Genomic DNA, 21,294 nt, shown 5'->3' on the forward strand with positions numbered 1-21,294 from the left:
GTGCCAGTGCCACTGTTTCACCACCCTAAGCATAAAAAATGTCTTCCCTTATATCTAGTCTAAATCTACCCTCTTTTAATTTAAAGCGATTACTCTTTGTCATATCACTGCAAGTACTGCTAAAAAGGAAATGTTTCTGTGTTAAGGAGTCTATAAATCTTGAGAGTGACAGAAAGACAGACTTGGAAAAACATGGTGGTGTTTGTATGGGTAAAGCTGTAGGCTGGTGTCAAAGCCACCATGAATGGCTTGTCATCCCTGCATTCATATTGACACCTCACTTATTTGGGTAAAGAGGAAGGGGAAGTGACACTGCTGTGAGTTTTTAATCTGTTTGTTGGAATAAGCAATGTTGGTTTTGTTTTCTCTTTCCTATTCCTTTGGAGCACGTGGTTTTGAGACACTCTGGCTGTCTAGAATTAATAATTCTGCTACAATAATAATGACAACTGCTGCTTTTAAATAATTTCAGGTGAGCTGAAATCTTTGGCCCCTCTTGACCGAGAGAAAATCCCTGCATACAACTTGGTTGCCCGAGCCACTGATGGTGGTGGCAGGTTTTGCCAGTCAGAAATCCATCTTATTTTAGAAGATGTTAATGATAATCCACCAGTGTTTTCATCTGACCACTACACTGCTTGTGTCTACGAGAACACAGCCACTAAAGCTTTGTTAACAAGAGTCCAAGCAACTGATCCTGATGTTGGTAAGTGAATAACATTGCAAAAAAAAAAAAAAAGTTCATGAAAATTCTGCAGGTTGGTGGAATTGCAGAGCAGATTTGCTTTTCTATTGCTAAATTTCTTCATTTTCTCCTCCTTGTTCTTCTTTATCTTCCCCATTCTTTCTCTTCTCTTTTTTCACATCAAAATGCTTGTGTCTGATCTTGACATAATGGTGTTACAAAGAGAAAGGCATTGCAGCAGCCACAGAAACACGTAGTCTTCTCTTGATCAGCAATAGCAGGGAAAGATCTTTTTGGGGCTAAATTGCAACTTTCTTCCTTCAGTGGTCTTGCCTCTTTTCTTGAGCCATGATTTTGAACACCCATGCCTCTATTTATGCAAATAATATAGTTACATGCTACAGGGACCTATACCTGATTAATCACAGCTTTTCTAGAGTTTTATACTGCAATAGCTCCCATTTGTTCCAGCTGGTTACCTTAGCATAAAACTATTGTACACTGTGAATGTATATTATAAATGTTCTGGTTACTTAACTACACACTCTTTGAAAGTATAATCTTTTATTATATGAGGACCTTAGCCTTGAAATGTGGGCCCAATTATAAATATTTAAAGAGGGATCATTTGGTGTAATACAGTGGTAAAACCTACTGAATATTAGAAAAATTTTTAGGTCATTCACTTGAGTTGAAATAACTTTGGTTTTTTGTTGGTTTTTTTTTTTTTTTTCTTTCTGTGTTTTGGAGGTGGCCTGAATAGTTTTCGTGTAAAAAGCAGATCTTTCATTCAGTGAAAAGAAAAAAATGAATTTACCAAGTAGAGTGCATGCTGGAAGTCTCAGTTATTTGTGAGGCTGATAGTTTAGATATACAGGAATTCATAAAGGAGCAGCAGCATTCATTAATGTATCTATGAAGAGCCACATTATATGCCATGGTTGAAAACCATGGCATATAATTAAAATTATGATATTGTCCTGCAGTGAAGAGCCAATTACTGCTGGTAAACTACTGAACCATCTGAAGAGACAGTGTTGTTATTTTCCACTGTTGTATTAATTGCCATTTTTCTTGTATGTGGGATGACATTCAAGGAGAGTGGGGACACAATTAGAATAAAAAGTTGTCAAGAAAAGTTCTTGCTAGCTCCAACCTTACATAACAAGATGGTTAACAATTAAAAAAACCCACAAACTATGAGCTAGTTGCTGTACATTCCTTCTGAAACTAGAGAAGTTAAAGGTAGGGATGGATATGGTGAATGAGAAGGGCCTATGTCCTTCATTAATGCTTAGACCTGAAAATCAAACCATACTGTGTATCACAGGTAAATTACTAAAAAGTCCCTAAAACTGGATTTTGTTCTAATTACTGTTCTGTTAGTCCCTACTAAAATCACTGATTCCCTATTGCTAGATAATGAATGAATTCAGGTAGTGTAATGTTCCCCTGAGGGAAAAAATATATAATTGATATTCCTGATGGGCTGTGATAGTCCTCTAAGGCTTTTTGAAGTGTTATCCTGAAAACATCAGTGGAGGCAGTAATCATCATACAAATAAATTTTTAACATTTAGGAAAAATCTTGTGATCAGACTTAGGATTTGCCTGTTCTGCTTTGGGCTTTAAGGGCCGTGTACTGTAAGGGCAGGAGCATGAATATTGAGGCCATTGAGAGAAGACTTGGGAGAAGTCCTTTTATGGTCCACAACTAAACACAACAGAATCCTGAGAATACTGTGTTCAGACACTGTTGGATAATTAAGACAATGTCCACGTAAGAGAAAAATAGGGTTATATCTGCCTTGTGCCTTTGATATCTGTTGAAGCTCCTGATCTCATAATATCCTGTGAAATTATAGGACTGAACCATAAATTGCTGTTTAATATATTTATAATTTAGATAAATACTTAGAAACTAGCTGTACCAGCTGGACACACTGAGGGAAAATTGTGATCCTCCTTCACAGTATTCAACAGAAGAAAACAGTTTTAACTGTTTAGTAGCACACAAGTTCATTTTCCATTACTTCTACATACAGCTGGGGATCTTAAATTACATGATCTCCTGAAGGAGAGAGAATATGCCTAAGTCTATTTGTTAGGATATTTTATGGTTTTAATTGAAAACAGTTATTTCTCCTATACTGCTGTGATTGGAAAGTTTTAGTATTTCCACAATATGGTATTTGAGACTTATTCACCACCAGCAGGTTTGGAAATGTTCAAACTAAGAAATGAAGGCGAAATGCTGGTTCTACATTTTTTCAAGAGGTTTACAGAAGGCAGTGAATTTTTCACCTCCCACTGTCTCCAAAGCAAAGAGCCAAATTACTCCATTTTGTTCAAATCAAGGCACTAGAAGAACTGGAATGAATGCTGAGGTGTAATTACCAGAGCAAACCCATCACACAACTGCAGTATCAGCCTGTTTCAAAGGAATTAGGGTCATGCTAGGGCAGCAACTCTCAGGAAACTTACATGGGACTTTATCAATTTTTCAACATCATACTTGCCACAAACTTCAGGATAAATGTGGAGCCCAAAGCTGAGGTGCAGGCACATACTAATTTCCAGTGCTGCTCGTGTTTTCTGCATGCACTGGGTGTTGTGGCCTTGCTCACAGAGTACAAGAATGAATGACAGTATCATCCAGGCTCAGCAGTGCTTTAAGTGATGGTTAAATCCTGCCTCACTTGCAGGCGCTGTGCTTTGTGAATGACCTCCCTGCTCAGGCCTTTTTCCATGATGATTAATGGTGTAGTCTACCAAAGGCAGGAGCACTTATTGTGCTAAAAATGAAGAGTGCATTATCCATCCTTCTGCAGTCTTCTTCATCACCACTGGGGCACCAGTCATCCAGTTCTCTAGTCAGTTTAGTGATTTCACTGGCCAATTGATCTTTTTCTGGGTTTATGATGAATATGAGATTCTAATTTGGCTCACAATGGGAATTGCCTTGTCAGGCAGCTCTCTCTTGCCTGCCACTGCTGCCTTCCAGCCTCTCTCTCCATTAGTTGATGTTTAAAGATGTGGCAAATCATCTCCTGCACAACTAGCCAGTACAGATGGACTGGGCCATCTTTGAGCCAGCACCTTGTATTGCATGCAGCCAACGTGCAGGAAAACACAGGCATGTAGGTAAAAAATTGGCAGGAGCGGCCTTTATTTGGTTGCAGAGTTCATGCAGTGTGCAGACTGCCCTGCTCTGTTCTCAGCTGCCCCCCAACCTCACAGCCCCTCCCCAGCCCAGGGCCTGTGCCAGTGCATCTCACAGGAGATGTGGTAACGTGCATGCTGCTAGGAGCCAGCTGGTATCCATGTTTTGGTTTGGGAAGGCAAACCAGAGTGCTTCTCAGAGTCACTGATGAGACTGATCGGCTTCTTCCTTGAATAGCAGGCATCTTGTCCAACCCTCCTGCACAAGCAGGGATGTCTACAGCAGGTTATCTAGGACTCAGTCCAGATGGCTTTTGGCTACCTTCAAGGGCAGAGGGTGATGTCCTCCAAGGGTTGACTACTATGCAGCATGAGCACCTCAGAGGTCCTCTGGGAATAACCAGAGACCTGCATTGTGGATACAGATAAAAGTGTAACGTGCTCACCGTGATCTGTTGTACATGACAAAAGTGTTATTTCAGGAAATACCCTCCAATATCTTACAGAAGATTTAATGACATTGAGTAATGCAACCTGGAAAAACAATGAGCAATGTGCTACCTTATTCAAAGCATTTTCTCACTTTTGTGCATAGGTTGCCCAGACTTTTGGATGTGTCCCAGCTTCTGCAGGGCTTGTAGCCTTGTGACTAGAATGGTCTAAGGTTCATTCACCAGTTCTGAAAAAAAACATCCAGCTAATTTTGGGGTCAGTAGATTTGAATGATGAGCCTGGATTTCTATTCTTTGGTCCTAGTATTTGATGCTTTGGTATTTAGGTGGATATGAGAGAAAATATGGGTGTTGAAAGCCTAATTTAGGAAGCCAGAATAAGATTTGAGACCCTCCCAAAGATATGTTTATACAGTCAGTTTATATGGGTTAATTGTGGCTGAATTTGATTCTGTTCTTTAAGCAGTTTTATAGAGTTAAATATTATTTGGACCAGGATTTATGAGAAGGATTCTGTTGTCAGCTGATTAGAGCATTTGTGTTTAATCTGGAGAGTTTAAATAAATCAAGTTTGTAATCAGTCTGATTCTTGGCATGTGGAGCTAATTATTCACCTTTTCACACAAAGTGGAAGAGCTGCAGCAGAAGAGACTCAGCCCTTCTGGGAGAAGTAGTTTGACCTTCTTAGTAGGAGACATCTGCTTCCTAAACCCAAACTTCTCCAACAAAAGAATTGATAGGGAAACTGGTAAACTGAGGGAAGGAGTGCCATTTTCTTTCAGGTTCCTATGGAAAATTTTTTGTTGGATTTCAAGGAAATCTGTGTCAAGAAATTATACTTTTCCTGCAAGGTTTGACCTCACATATTTTGATGTTTCAGTAAAGACTTGCTTGATCAAAAAAAGCACAAACCCATACCCTTACCCTTACCATGTGTTGCTCACAAGGCACCTGCACAGGAAATAATAGATTTCTTTACTAGGGATGAATGATAATATGACTTCTCCTTCAGGTTTCAGCCAGTCCAGTTTAGGGTGTACCTACCACCAAAAGGATGAGGAAGCAGGTGTATTTTATCTTCTTTTTCTTCCTGTCCTCTCTTTGTGTCAGTGAGGAAAACAGAAGAAATGACTAAAACAATAAAAATGAAGTATCTGCCAGAAATAGTGACCAAGGAATATAGATAGTTCTCTGAGGTTTATCACTGGTTTTTAAAAAGTAGCATCACGATGCTGGTGAGCCTAGCATGGAAAAAAAATCACTCAGGCTGTTCAGTGGGTCACCACTTTCAAGAATACACATGTGGAACTAGAGTACAGACTTCAGCCTCATCAATGGTGGGATTTGCTCTTGAAGGAATTAGGGCAGCTGAGCGTGTTGCAGTCACAGCTGCCTCACAGCTGGGCTCAGGGAAGTGTGAAGTGTTGCCAGGTGGGATTGCAGGAGGGTCAGAGAGAGGTGTAAGACAGTCACAGCTTGATTGGAGTGCAGCTCTCTGAATTACGTGTAATGGTGAGTAACAAAATACAAGAAATGCTGAAGTAGGTACTGATTTTGGCATTTTCTGGCAAAACCAGTACACAGCCAACCTTTGCTTTATCTGTTTGTTAATGTTGTGCATGTCCCTTAAAATGGATCTAGAAACTTTTGGAGTGTTCAGGATCTGAAAAAGATGAAGGCAGGGATTTGAAACGTGAATAAAAAGAATAACAGAGATAATAGGACAGAAGATGTACTAAAACTCAACAGCTAATAGGTAGTTAACTTTGGTAATGAGGCCAGCTAGATGGCATTTCTAGGTATTGTCTGGGTTTTTATAAAATAAATATTACAAGATACTTTACAGAGGATGACTCATTCTCATTAAAATATACATGGTGTTTCCTATATCTTCACCCACATCGTTGCCTCACAGACTTTTAAAATAGTACCCGGGTTAGGTCTCTAATGCAGGATATGAAAAAGACATGAATTATTAATTCCCTTTACTCTAGCAATCCAAAACAGCACTGCATAAGTAAGAGGTGTAGTTTAAGTAGGGAGGCCTGTCTCCTGTCACTGGAGCTGTTTTCAGAAAGAATTCGGGAATCAGCCATGGAAGAAAAAACCAACCAACAAACCAATCAACTAAAAGACAAAAAACCAAACAAAAAGCCCAAAAAACCCAAAACAAAACAAAATAAGAAAAAAAAAACAACATACAACCAAAAAAAAAAAAAAGGAACACAAAACAAAAGGCATGAGTGAACATTGCTCTGTAGCCTGGTGGTTGATTTGGTTCTGGGCTCTGTTCCTCAGAGCTTATTCAATGAATAGCAATAGTCCATGATGATGTATCCTTATACTCCTTCTTCCTGGAAGGGTGTCTTTGCCATTAGACTCCTGTTGAGTCTTCCATAAGGAGAGTGGAATGGCAAAGCCCGACATTCCCCAGTTGTCTGGCCCGTCCTACAGACACTTGCAAGTCCAAATTCACTCAGTGAGCTGTTCAGGAGAAAACCTAGATTTTGCCTTCCTAGTAAAGGCAAAAACACTAATAGGAATGCAGAGATACAGCACACTGGACCCTGAAAAATTACCAAATTAAAAAATAATAGGCTCTTAGGAGTTTAGACTTGGCTTATTGTTAGGAGGTAAATAAACAAGGTATTTGGGTATTTTGAAAACCTCTGACAAAACATTCAGCACGACCCTGTTGAATCCCTCAGAGGGCCATATTTTTAAAGCTTCAGGGGTAGTCAGGAGAATGCAGTAACCCTCCTTGCATTTAAATAATGAGATGTGTGTATCAAGATGACTAAAAGCTAGTCTGTGTTCAGGAACTGGAAGTCATCAAACCAATCTCATTTCCCTCTGCAACATGTGAGGAGGCCATATTGAAATAAATATTATGAGTGTTATGGCTTAGGTTTAGTGAGTTTTATGGCATTGTACTGCACCATATTTTTATGTGTAAGCCAGGGAAACATGGTCTGCACCAAACTGCTATCAGGGGAGTTTGTAGTAACCATTATACTGGAGGGGTAAGAAAGAAAGAAAGGTACTGGGTGCAGCATTGCTGTTTTGATTCCTGAATACATAAATAGGCATAAGGACTGTATTGCTAAATGTCAGAAAGCAGAGTGGTGCTGCAAGTTACCTGGATAGTGCCAAAGCTGCAGTTGTGGTATTTAACAGTTGGAAAAGTGGTATGGAAAAACCCAGTGGTACTTCTTAAGAAAGGTACTGGGTGCAGCATTGCTGTTTTGATTCCTGAATACATAAATAGGCATAAGGACTGTATTGCTAAATGTCAGAAAGCAGAGTGGTGCTGCAAGTTACCTGGATAGTGCCAAAGCTGCAGTTGTGGTATTTAACAGTTGGAAAAGTGGTATGGAAAAACCCAGTGCAAATCATCAAGATAAATGTGACGTCCATGTTTAGGCAAGAAAACCAAGTGCACTGGTGTTGTCTGGCTGGTGGCTGCCTGGGCAGCAGAACTGCAGAGGTGCAGCTGTGACCCACAGGCTGAAGGTATTTATTCTTTCATACTGGTATGAAAAGGCAAATATTCTATGAGATGGGTAAACCAGAGTAATACTGGAAAAAATAAGTAATTCTTTCTGTTTAATTGGTGTTGGCCAATCCTGACCTGAAAGGCTGTGTTGTTTTTGGTGCAGCACTTCCAAGAAGATGTGGGCTACATTTTCCAGGAAGATGTAGGAGATTGACAAAAGAGATCACAAGTCTGGAAGAAAATTCAGGAAATATTGAAACAGTTGAGAGGGTCTGCCAGAGAGAAAAGAGTTGAGATGATAAAATATAACAGTCTTCAGCTTTCAGATAAGTAGCTCTGAGGAAGGAAGCTGACCCTTGTTCTTTTTTCTTTTCCCTTGTCTTTTATTAATTTTATTCAATCTCAGCAAAAAGTCAGAACAAGATTTTTAGTTGTAAGAAAAGTGAGACTCTGGGGTGTCCAAGGAGCTTATGCAAGTTCCTGATCAAAGGATAGGCCTCTGTTTGGGGATGAATTGCATCCATCTTGTCTTTGTGCAGGGATAAATTAGATGACCTCTCAGGATTCTGGCTCTCTTCACACTTTCTCATTTCTAGTAGTTTCTTTAATTTTTGAGATTTCCAAGATATTGTTAACAACATAGAGGCAAAGAAGTGGACAAAGAAGAATTGTATCTCTTGGATTATATTGAGTGAATAAATTCTGTCTTTAAACTGGATCACTTAAACATATATATATATATATATATATATATATGTGAATAGTCTCTCTCTATGTATATACACATACACAAATATATAAAATATAATATACAAACTATTTGATCACATGTCTAATGAAGAGAGGCTGAGGGAGCTGGGGTTGAGAGGAGACCTTCTTGCTCTTAATAACTACCTAAAAGGAGCTTGTGGTGAGGTGGGGGTTGGTCTCATCTCCCAGGTAGAAAATGAAGGGATGAGAGGAAATGGCCTCAAGTTGTGCCAGGAAAGGTTTAGATAGGATATTAGGAAAAACTTCTTCACAAGCATTGGAATAGGCTATCCAGGTGGAATTACTACCCCTGGAAGTGTTTAAAATATGCATGAACGTGCTGCTTGAGGACATGGTTTGGAGCTGGGTTAACAGTTGGACTCAGTGATCTTAGAGGTCTTTTTCTATCTTAATGGTTCTAGTCATGCTTACATATGTGTATACATGGTTTTTATCTCTCTCTCTGTGTCCATTCCACTGCTTCTGGTTATGTTTCCCTATGTTACCAGCTGCAATGTGTAACCCTGAATCAGGTACTTCCAAAATCCCAGCTTCAGAAAAATTGACTCAGGAGCACTGAAGAAAACAAGTATATATGTCAAGTGATGTAAACCAGTACCCAGGAATATGAAAATCCCTCGTAGGAAAGAGATGGAGGGTGAGCCAACTATCCAGATCTTGACTTCCCACCAAAAAGACAGCTCCTGTCTCAGCTGAAATGGAAAGCAGGGTTTTAGACACCCATGGATGGTCCCATACTGCTAAGAGTTTGTACCTTCCATTTCTGTCAAGTATTTCCCTTTAGTAAGGGGCTGGTTATCTTCAGGTCTGCCCTGCCCTCATTCCAAGGTACCCTGACTCCATTGGAGCAGTGGTGTGAGTAAAGGCCTTTGGGGTTAGGGCTATTTTTTTCCCTCAGAAAAGGGAAAAATAGTGAAAGTCTATCTTGGTAGCAGTGTTATGGATTGAACTCAGTCAGGTTTTCTGCTTAAGCTGTAAAAATTACTTGAAATATTTTCCCTGTGGGGCTATCTATTCTTCTACAGTTCAACAAGGTACTTCAGGCAAGGTTTCTCTTTCATCTCAAAATGATGGAGTAGAGTACTATAAAATCTGGTTTAGAATTCATCTTTTGTCTTGTTTGCTGTTAACAAAGTTGTGGACTTTTATCTTCTAGTAATTGGCCTTGTGGTTAACATTTGGGTAGTTGGGAAAGGTCATAGGTACACACCAATGTTAATCATCACATCATAAAAGAGGCAAGAGAAAGCACAATAATCAGATAGTTTGTTTTGTATGTCTGCAAACCACTGCTGAACTAAAAAATAATTTTTTTCATCTTCCTTTCTGGTCTACATCTTGTTTGTTTATTTTCAATACTTGCCATTACATTTCTTTTCATCGGCTTTCAAAATGAAAATGAGTAGATGACAAAAGTTAATGTCATTTTTCAGACATAAACTAAAATGAGTGGTCTAGCTTTATTTGGGAAAACACATTAAATAATGAGTTCAGGGTGACAGATGAAACCTGAAAGGAGAAACACTATGTGTGGCTTTTAATATATGTAACTTTTACTTTATGTGTGATGCATAAAGGTATTGCCCACTGCAGAAAATTACTGTCATATGGGGATTGTGCCTATTGGGTTAATGCTCAGCCTTTTAATTGGTGTCAATCAGGATCAAAATGTGTTGTAACTCCACCATTTTCAGTTGAGTTGCATCTCAAATCCTGTGTCCAGTTCTGGACCCTCACTGCAAGAAAGACATTGAGGGGCTGGAGCGTGTCCAGGGAAGGGCAACGGAGCTGGGGAAGTGTCCGGAGCACAAGTCTGGTGAGGAGCAGCTGAGGGAGCTGGGAGTGTTTAGTCTAGAGAAAGGGAGATTCAGGGAGGACCTTCTCTCTCTCTACAGCCACTTAAAAGAAGGTTGTAGTAAGTTGAGGGTTGGACACTTTTCCCAAGTAACAAGCGGTAGGACAATAGGAAATGGCAGCAAGTTAAGCCATGGGAGGTTTAGATTGGAAAAAAGAAAAAATTTCTTCTCTGAAAGCCTTGTCAAGCACTAGAACAGGCTGCCCAATGAAGTAGTTGAGTTACAACCTTGGGAAGTATTTAAAAGATGTGTAGATGTGACACTCAGGGACATGGTTGAGTGGTGGCCTCACTGTGACAGTGCTGGGCTAATCGATGATCTCAAAGGACATTTCCAGACTGAATGATTCTGTGATTCTGTGCTTTATACAAGGAGGGTATTGATAGTGCTGAATTGTGAAGCAAAGTTCCTGATGCTATTTAAACTAGTAATGACATAGAAGTTGTCATGATGTGGCATTCAGTGTGTGCCCCTTTGTTTTAGTACAGAAGAAACCAAGAATAAAAGCCTATTTGAAGAATGGTGTTTGAGGTTCTAGGCAGGTGTGTGTTTTACAAGCTCTTCACACCAGAGATTTCGCAAAGGGCAATATTCTATCATATGCTAATACAAGTCTAAATAGAAAAGGTGTTACCTTATTCCTTTATTTAAAAAGAAATGTACTGCAATTTTCTTATTGTAATAATGATTCCTGCAAAGACTTTCCTTGTTCAAATAGCTCACGTTCATGATTGGCACCTTAGAAATCTGAGAAGTTTGAGTGAGTGAGTTGACACAAAACAGTTTGCAAACATTAACCCCCCAAGAGCTGTAGGCAAGCAGTGTGGGAGGATTGCTCTCTTTACCACTGCAGGAGCCATGGCATTGAAGCAGTTGTTTCCTTTCCATGGAAAGCATCTCCTTTAGAACAGACTCTACCATCACCTCCGTGGCAGGGATGACATTGACACACACGGGTGGACACTTCTCTCTCAGGAGAGGGTAGCCCCCGGACTAAAGCATTTTGAATTTCAATAGAAACAGCTTCCTACTTCACCTTTGCCTCATGCCCATTTCTCTCCCAGCCTTGGGTCAGAAAGCTCAGTAGAAACAGCTATTGCTGTAACAAACACTTTCTTTCGAGTGCTGTTTCTGCCACAGTTTTTAAATTATACCACTCTTAAGAAGCAAGTGTTAAATTCCGCCCCTCAAAACGCTCTATGAGAGGGTCAGCTCACAGCTAAGATCTCCCTCTGTATGTCTCCTGTTTTTCTCCTTTTGGTATTTGGGCCAAAAGCCACCAAGGGTTGGTATCTGTATACCCACTCAGGTTTTCTGACCTAATCTTGTCTCTTCTTGCATAAAATGGCACTTTCACCTGTAAGAGTTTTTCTTTCATGTCCCATGGGAAAAATAAGACTGTTCTCTTCATCATACCAGACTGGTACAAGATAGCCTATGTCTCTGGAACTTCTGTATTCCTCTCTCATTTTCCAGGAAGGAAAAATAAAAGCACTTTCCTTCAAGATTTTACTGTCTCTATTTCTACCTAAAAATCCCATATATTAGGGTGAGCAACCAGAACACCATAATCTATATCTGATCTATCTCCATTGTAGGAGCACCAGTAATGGCTTACAAAAAACATTATTAATATTTTGTTAATTCATGGACATCACTTTTAGGAAGTAGAATACAAGAAGAGGGGCTGGATTATATGTCAGATTGCCTTTACTGGAGTTATTACCTCCTGTACATAAACTTGCCCTCTGTGGTGTCGCATGCACCAAATTCTCTCTCCCCACTCCCCATTGCAAGATACACTTGCTGAAGTTTCCTGGTGTTTCAAGGCACAAGGCATCCATTGGCCATTTCCTTTCTGGCTGTTTGTGCTCTCAAGGACTGTGGTATATGAATCTTCTGTCTTGTGCCCAGGTGTGCTGTAGTGAGTATCAAAAAGGGAGTTTGTGCCAGAGAAAACTGCAAACCAGACTAAGGCTGTCCTGCAGTTACAGACGAGTAGAAGGTGTGTGTTAGGGCCCCTGCCTCAGAGGAGTGTTTGATACTGTGTAGAAACTGGCAGGCACCAAGAGTGGCTGGTGCAGAATACTAAATAGTTTTACCCTTAAAACTCATGTGTAGGTTGGGTGCTCAGCAGCATGCTCTGAATGAAGGGGGAAAAAATTCCCATTTTCCAGCATCCCTGAGGATCAGCTGTTATTACTAACTCATTAATTGTTATAGTCATGTCTGTCCTTTTTTTGTAAGTAGAAGTTCATGGAGGATGTGTAGCTGAAGGAGATCCTCCCCAGATGGAAACGTAGATACCTCCAACCATTCACGCTCTGAAAATCTTCCACTTTCTAGAGGGTTTTACTACTTTTTAGTGTTTGTCAGTTTGGTTGACTGTCAGCTGGCAGAGTATTTGGATATATGTATCAAGAGACTAAGGAAAGGGGTGAGTGTGCTCTCCAGCAGCTGTAGGGTATTCAAAGCCTTCGTGTTTTAGCATGAAGGAATTTCCTGTGAATTTGTGGGCTCAGTTCCTCCCCTGTAGGACAGAAGTCAGTTCCTTGATTGCCTTGCTGTTTTGCTGAAGGTGGGACATGTTATTTTTCATATTTGTGATGCCAGGGTGAATAAAGAGGCTTTGCTGTGATTAAAAAACCAAAACAAAACAACTCAAAAAACTTAACAGCCTAGTTCACTGCAATATTGCCATTGAATTTGTTCCATATTTTAAAGACATTTGAACCTTTTAAATATGCTCTAGTGTCTCAAGCACTGCATAAAAACTTTATTCTCTGAAGAGCCAAATAATAATTCCTAATGCCCTTCAAGTAGGGTCTGAGACTTTGTAGTTGCTCTAGCTTTTATGTGCGTGTGATTGAACAAAGAGTCTCCCAGCTCCCCCTTGTGTGGATGCTCAACTCCTGCTACATCAAGCAGAAAACAACTGTGATTTGTGCTGCTTTTGATCAGACATTTCTACAATGCTTTGCTGTTGGAAAGCAGAATAATACTGTCACAAATTTTAAATTAACAAAATATGCCTAGAAGGGATTGGTAGCTCTTGTTCATCTGATTAATGTCAGGCTTGTAAAGTCTGTTCTCCCACAAAAACAGCAGCAAATGCTCAAGTGAGAGATGTTAAAAACAGAGATTCTCCATTTTAGTGGATCCTTGTGTTTTAGTCATAATCTCTTACTGAAGCACCCAGGTCGAAATCACAAAATCAACTAGCATCAAGGGAGTTGAATTAGCTTGTATCTGTGTTCACTTTTAATTAGATTTGAAATGGCTATCCCACTCTAGTGCAGAAACCAAGTCAGTACCATCCCCTCAGGCATTATTACTGACAACAACCTTAGCATAGATCTGCATATTCAGCAGTTGGGTGCATAGGTGCTTTGTATTGGGAAATACAGACAGGATTTTAAAAACACAGGATCCCTTTTTTACAACTCAATTTTTGCTCTTAGGCTGGGGAACAGAGGGACTTTCCTTTTTTAAAATGTTCATATTCTGGCAGGAGTTTTTTGATGCAGCTTTTGTTTAACAGGTATCATCTTACGATAATATTTTTCTGCTCAACAGTGGAATCAAGGCAGCACTGGTAGCAAGTACATTCTGTGCCACCTGATGTATTTCTACGGGTTTATTTTCCCCTTATGTACATTTCTATTCCTTCAAGATGTGCTCTGAGACATTTCCAATTTCAGCATTCTGTTTGTCTCATCTAATTCAATTATAAACTTTTCTGGGCAAGGACCATATCTGGGTTCTGCTTTCAAGTTTCAGTATCCAACAGTTTTGCACAGTAATCTTTAAAAAAAAGTATCATGATGAGGGAAGGAACTTAACTTATCCACAGGGATTTGTCATGTGGGAAGAGCATGCCCTAACATCCCAGCTTTCAGCAATATTGTACCCACAGGCACTCCTACCTCTACCCCCACTGGAAATGCTCAATGTGATAGCAGATTTTGCTTAGGGTTTCTGTTAGATGGGGAGAGATTTTTCTTCTCTTTATTTCTCATTTTCATTTCCCATTTGCTTCTCTTTCAGGCGTGAACAGAAAAGTCACCTATTCCCTGTCAGACTCTGCAGATGGTTACTTCTCAGTTGACCGGTCATCAGGAATCATTATTTTGGAGCATCCACTTGATAGGGAGCTTCAGTCCTCCTATAACATCACTGTAAAGGCCTCAGATCAAAGCATTGTCCTGACCTTATCCTCATTTGCCACTGTTACCATTACAGTGCTGGACATTAATGACAACCCTCCCGTGTTCGAAAGAAGAGATTATCTTGTGACAGTGCCTGAAGACACCTCACCTGGCACCGAGGTCCTTTCTGTTTTTGCTACAAGCCAAGACATTGGTACAAATGCTGAGATTGCCTATCTCATCCGATCAGGAAATGAGAAAGGGAAGTTCAAGATTAACTCAAAAACAGGTTTGTAAGGTGGCTCTTACTTGCAGTGCTAAATTAAAGCATCAGAAAAACATGAATGCTTTGGGGAAGGCTCTTGGACCAAAAGACTTCCAAGGCCAGAGTCTCACAGCTTATCATTGTGTAATTAACTACACAGTTAAAAAGCAATTTTAGGTTGGAGAGTGATGTCAGCTATGGTCACACATGGCTGCCCCAGCTCAAGTGGAGAATACTTTTCTCCATTAGTAAGTCTGTCGAAACCAATATAGATGTGACAACCTATTAGCCAAACTGTGCAAAACACTTTGGAACACTTGCAGTGTTCTCTTGCTTACCAGCTGAGTACAGCCTCAACTGTCTGCCCCTTAGAAAGCATCAGCCAGTGCTACCAGGACCTGTTAGGACCAATTCAGTCCTAATACGTGATTGCCATTTATGTAGCTATATGCAGCTTCCCTGACTTAGGTTGTTATGATTTGTCTTTTTGATTTCAGCCATGGCTTGGGTTGAAGTCTTTTTGGTTATACATCACAAATTTCAGAAGTCCTCCACTGCTTCTCTATGAGAAATACCAAACAGAGGTATCAAATTTGGTGTAAATGGCTCCTTTTCACTGAATTTCCTTAGCAGGATATATTCTTCATCCTCACTGAATTTTTATTTCATCAACTGTAATCTGTTTCTTCTATTCTTCCTGTAGTGGATCCCCTTCTTCTCATAGCATTCAGGATGACCAGTACAAATCTGACACCTGAGTCTGAGAGCAAAGCAGTCTTGATTATAAAAGCTGAAGAGAGCACTTCTTTGGGTGCAACTGTAATAGCCAGTAACATGAAAAATCTCAAAATTATGCATTGTGTCATTTCTATAATTGTGTGCAAAAATGGCTCTCCACTCTGCGGAGGCTGCTGCCTCTCATGTGAGGGACTTAACATAACTGTGTGTTGTCTGTCATCTTCGTCATGTTGATTAGAGCTAGAAAAATTTAAACATAAATATGCCTAGGCAGCGATACTTAACTTCACATTTGACAATGAAACCAAGGAAATAAATCAATAAAAACCCATAATGAAGCTTAATCACACAGAAAAAAACCCCACCAAAACTAAAACTATATTATTCATTAATGTGTGACAGCTCCATTATTATCCATTTAGAGGCAGGAGCTCAGTTTCTAGACAGCAGAGTGGTGATGTAGCATGCCTGATCAGAGCTTGAAAAATAATGTCCTTCGCACCATTCATCAGTGGGACCTAACTCTCTGCTAGCCCCTTGGGAGCTTCTCTTTAGGGCTTCTTCTTTCAGCAAGTCATGCTGAAAGGTGGAATTCATTTGGAGAGAGCCCAGACAAGATTAAGAGGAATAATCTGAGGTCTGTAAAATGTGACTTAACAGGAAAGACTGAAGGAATTAAGGCTGTTTAAGCTAGAAAAGAGAAGACATGCTGTTAGTTTTCATGCCTATAGAAATTACCCGTGAAGAAGAGGGAAATAAACTGTAGTCCATGCCTAGTCTACAGCGAATGGGTTTAAATTACATTTGGATTACTTTGGTAAAATTATAGGAAGAAATTCCTAGCTATAACGTATATTAAGGCCTGAAATACATTTCCTAAGAAGGTTAGGAAGCTGGAGGTTTGTAAGAACACTAGAAATCAGATCATATCTGTCCTAGAGGGAATCTGGGTGCATGCAGTGAATCAAGTTACAGAGAGTCTTAATTTTGGTTGTGTGGTGAAGTAACACAAATATTATAAACCTAGTTGAGTGGAGAAGTCTCTGTTTAATCACTTAAATGATAGACAACTGATTTCTCAGAGGTATTCATATCCTATTCATTTGTATTTAATTCATGAGAAGTTAATTGTGTGGGAGTGAATTTCTGTTGACTTGTCAGGGCTTATTTCCAGAGTCGGCATCCAATTCTCCCAAAGGCTCTGTGAATGAGATGGTAAATGGGTGAATATGGCCCCCACTTCTTCATCTATGATCCTCACATAATGAAAGCTATTTTCATGAGGAACCATTCACTGCCTCATGCCTTGTAAAGGTCCTTTCTGCAGAGGCAACCCAAGTGCAATTGGCATCATTCTTTAATCAAACGACAGCAGTAGAAATCTGAATAAACATTTTTATTGGATTGGGCAGTCTTACAGCTAGTGTTGTACATGTGCCATGATGATAAATAGCATGCTGTACTGTTTACTACAGTCAAATCCCTTGCTCTGTGGCATCATTTACTTTTTGCCGGCTGTTGACATTCCCTCCTTTGCTTCGAAGGAGTGATTTCCATTGTCGAAGCTTTGGATTTTGAATCGTGCAAGGACTTCTACTTAGTAGTGGAGGCAAAGGACGGGGGAACGCCCGCCCTGAGCGCGGTGACGACGGTGAACGTGAACGTGACGGACGTCAACGACAACGCGCCCACCTTCAGCCAGGCTGTCTACAGCGCCGTCATCAGCGAGGACGCGGCCGTCGGCGACTCCGTGCTCATGGTGAGCGGGGCCGTGGGTGGCATTTAGGTGTGATGAAGCCCCCTGCCCCTAAAAAACTGCTGCACTGCCTAATCATGATAATTACTATGTCTTGAGGCCCCCAAACCGTTTTATAGACAGTACTCTGTGCCTGCTACTGCTCCCCAAGCTCCTGTCAGTTTCTCCCCAAAAGAAAGTAGTAGTAGTAGTACTGAGCCCTTCTTTTTAACCCTGTTATGCTGTCAGAGAGCAATAGCATATTTTAGGTGTTGTATTTCATGAGTCAGCTAGAAAGAAACAGGTTTTAATAGAAAGGCAGAATTCTACTTTTCAATGAAATAAAATCGTAGAGTCATAGGGTTGGATGAGATCGTAAAGATCATCTAGTTCCAACCCCCATGCTGTGCACAGGGACACCTTCCACTGCACCAGGCTGCTCAGAGCTCCAAATACATAGTATTTGTATAGTCTGGCATGCAGTGTGCCATCCCCAAACCTCACAATATTTTCATCTTGCAACCTGTAGATCCAGAGAGAGAGTGTTGTATGGAATATTAAGATTAAAATATTTTGTATGTTTTCAGACTAGAATTTTGAAAAGGCCCAAGTGAAGCCTCCTAACAAAAACCTATTGGATTGATGCTTTAGAGGTGTACAGTTCAGGTATAACTAGTCTGATGGAATGTGAAGTTTACTTTTTGGTGTGTTGAGCAATTAATGTACCATACAGATCACTTGATATTTGTTTTTCTAATTTTTTTATTCTTCTCTCAAAAAAAGTTGATAGCAGAAGATCTGGACAGTCCTCCCAATGGTCAGATTCATTTTTCCATAGTGAATGGAGATCAAGACAATGAATTTTCAGTTGATCCTGTTTTGGGACTCGTGAAGGTTAAAAAGAAATTGGATAGAGAAAGGGTAAGACATGTGGGACTTCTTAACTTGCAATGACTTACAGATGTGCATCAATCTCCACTCTGCTGCTAGCTTGTGTTGAAGGAGTTTCTTTTATACTCTGCAGCAATCAGCCCGAGATGCTCCAACAGGTCATTCTAACGTTTCCCCACTTCTTTCCATGCCAGCCTTGTCTGTCCCCAGTGTTTCTACACGCCAACTGCTGCCACTCCCACCCTGCACCCACACATCAGCTGCATCAGGGGAGAGCAGCAGCACTGGATTTCCCCCGTGGTGCCAGCAGGAGCTGCTGCTGTGTTAATGAGCTGCCTCCTCTCCCCTGTGCGTGCAAGCACACATGTGCAGCCGTGTGTGCAACAGAGTGGTTACAAAATGCTCCAGATTGTGGCACCGAGCGCCGAGCTGAGACCTCAGCCATTAATTAGCGCTCTGCAAAACATGCCACTGGGGAGGGGATGTTATGAAGTGGCCAGGCTGTACCAAAAGTGAAAGAGTGCTTCATTAAATAGGTTCTGCTGCTTTGTTTGCTCACTCCATTATTCATTCAGGATTATTTATCACCATTTTGCCATAGCTAGCAATTAGCAGCTTTTGGGAAAAGAAACAAACAAGTGCAGTTGCCTGTGCTACTAGCAGGGCAGAAGAGTGCTACATGGCTTCAGAAATCTTGCATCACATAAGGAAATCTGTGCCTCCTGCCTCTCAGCAATGCACCCACAAAACTGGGGAAGCAGATTGCTACCTTCAGAATATGGGCTCAGCTGGAGAAGCCCTTTACTGGAAGCAAACCTGCTTCTTAAAACAGTGGCAAAACCCCCCTTCTGTATTATCACTAAAGCAGGATTAAATTGTTTGTGTTTGGAGGTAGAATGACTTTACCACAGACTGACTAAAATGGGAGTAACAATGGCTGTGCATGTTACAAGTTGGCTGTAATAAAAGCACAGGCTGAGTTCCTTAATGTGACTTTTTTCTAGTTTCTGAAGTGCAGCTGAATTCAGACACACACACCCTCACAAGAGTGTGCATGTGTTATGCCAGCTGTGTTAGGTCTGCATTTTCCAAAGTTTCCCTCAGTTAAAATAAGTTGTGATATTGTCTTTTTCTTTGCTTCTTTGGCACATTTCCTGGACACAGGTGTTTCTGACCCCTTCAGGGAAAATTATGTATGATGCTCTATCTGCTGTAGATCCCCAAAGGTAGTGCTGACTCCCAGGATTCAGTGGTTTAAGGGGACTTATTTCCAGAGCTGTAATCATACAGAGACCATGACTTTTGCCATCTACCTTTCTGGGATACATTGAAATGAAAGCAAACACAAAAAAAACAAGTGGGAAAGATTCTACAAAACTTTCTGGTTTTAGCTAGCAGTGGAAATTAGGTTAAAAAAAAAAGATTAATTCTCTTACTTAAGTTACTCGACTTTCCATAGTTCAGGATTCCTCTTCCCTCCTGTGTCACTTTACCCCCACCAAATCACAGTCTATCTCCTCCAAACAACCCCCAAAAAACATGTTGCCTTTTGTTTTGTCCCACATCCCAGAAGAGCCCCCTTATTTTGTGTGCTCAGTCTGAGCTCCTCCCTACCACAAAAAAAGCTGTCATTTTTCAAATGTATTTGGATTTCCTTCCCAAAAAAGCCCCTTTAACATTATCTTGTTCCCTTCTGCAGGGGCATGCTTTTCCCCTTTCCAGCCCTGCTCTGAGAGGGTGGAGCAGAGTGTTGTATCTGGCATGTTTCGCCCTTCTCTTGCTCCGCAGTGGGAGGATTCAGGGGCAGACGTGTCAGCAGCTTTCCCTGCAGAGCAAGGAGCAATGTACAGTAAAAAGTAGTTGTAAGACCTAAGGAAGCCAACATAAGGATGTAGTTCGGAAAATCCAACTGTCATCCATAAACTGTGCATAGACAGAGCTTTTGCAAGTTGTCACATATGCTCACACCTCACACACGGGCACATATGTGTGTAGAGGGCCTGTGGATGATGCACTGAACTGCCTGCACTGCACTGTTTGTGTCTGTTGCAAAAAAGCAGACTCAAGCCCACTTATCTTCTGCAGAGTGGTGGATAATATTCTGTTGCTACAGAGACTGTTGTCCTTCGTACTCCCAAATGTTTTCCAGTGTGTTTAAGCCAACTGCCTGTTAAGTTTTCCTTGGCTCTCCATCACCACTTTAGAAACAGTATGTGTCAAACTGATGCTGGCTCTAATAAGCAATTTATATATTTGTCTTGGAAACCAACTGTAAGATAAATAGAATCAGGTCACTTATCCCAGCGGACACCTAGGAGAGATGGAAATGTAAGCTTTCAGGACTAATGGCTGAGTTCAGATATTATCTGTCATTTATTTTCTGTCTGCCCCTTTATTTCAGGAATGCTTTATCTGATGCAGTTATTTTAATACAATGAAGCTGTTATGTTTATTGGTAGCCTTATAAAACAGAAGTAGGGGCACAATGTGGCAATAAACAGGATAATGTTATACTAAGGGCAGGAAGGCAATGAGGCCAAACAGCTTTCCTTAGAATATGGAAGGTGGTGCATTGAATGTGAAGAACCTGGGTTAAAATTTAGGACCGTTTTCACAATGATTTAATGTTTTCACCTTTTTCAGATATCTGGTTATTCGTTAGTTGTCCAGGCAAGAGACAGTGGTACCCCTCCTTTGTCTTCATCTGTGACAGTCAATGTGGACATTTCTGATGTGAACGATAACAGCCCTGTGTTTACTCCAGCTAACTACACGGCTGTAATTCAAGTAAGTTTATCCTGCACATCAAAAACTTCTCTGACTTTTAAAATGCACAGGCATTTGGTTTCATTTAAGTACCTTTTGATGATCTATCTGCAAAACATGTATCAAGTGATCTTATCTAAAGGAAAATATAAACAAATCTTTCTTGAGTCTTTTGGTAAATTTCTGTTTGCTGAGGCTCCTTAAGCACAGCATCTGTCACACATTTTAACATTCATCCCTGCTGCACCAGGTACTCAAACCTCAAAATGTCTGCTCTGGGATAAGTTCACACTTCTTTATACCTTGCTCTGGGTGTGAGTCTTGACTTT

At 40.6% G+C, this 21,294-nt stretch overlaps 1 protein-coding gene across 1 annotated transcript in view; it reads left to right on the top strand.

Annotated features, from left to right (window-relative positions):
- The window catches only part of FAT3 (FAT atypical cadherin 3), a 333,677-nt gene that overhangs the window by 264,828 nt on the left and 47,555 nt on the right, over positions 1-21,294 (top strand). Inside the window, exons 13-17 of the mRNA XM_066544703.1 lie at positions 473-706; positions 14,470-14,859; positions 17,118-17,332; positions 18,092-18,229; positions 20,843-20,986. Coding sequence (XP_066400800.1) covers positions 473-706; positions 14,470-14,859; positions 17,118-17,332; positions 18,092-18,229; positions 20,843-20,986 — 1,121 coding nt within the window. The remainder of the gene's footprint in view (positions 1-472; positions 707-14,469; positions 14,860-17,117; positions 17,333-18,091; positions 18,230-20,842; positions 20,987-21,294) is intronic.

This window comes from Molothrus aeneus, chromosome 2, assembly GCF_037042795.1.
Source record: "Molothrus aeneus isolate 106 chromosome 2, BPBGC_Maene_1.0, whole genome shotgun sequence".
Taxonomy (NCBI): Eukaryota; Metazoa; Chordata; class Aves; order Passeriformes; family Icteridae; genus Molothrus; species Molothrus aeneus.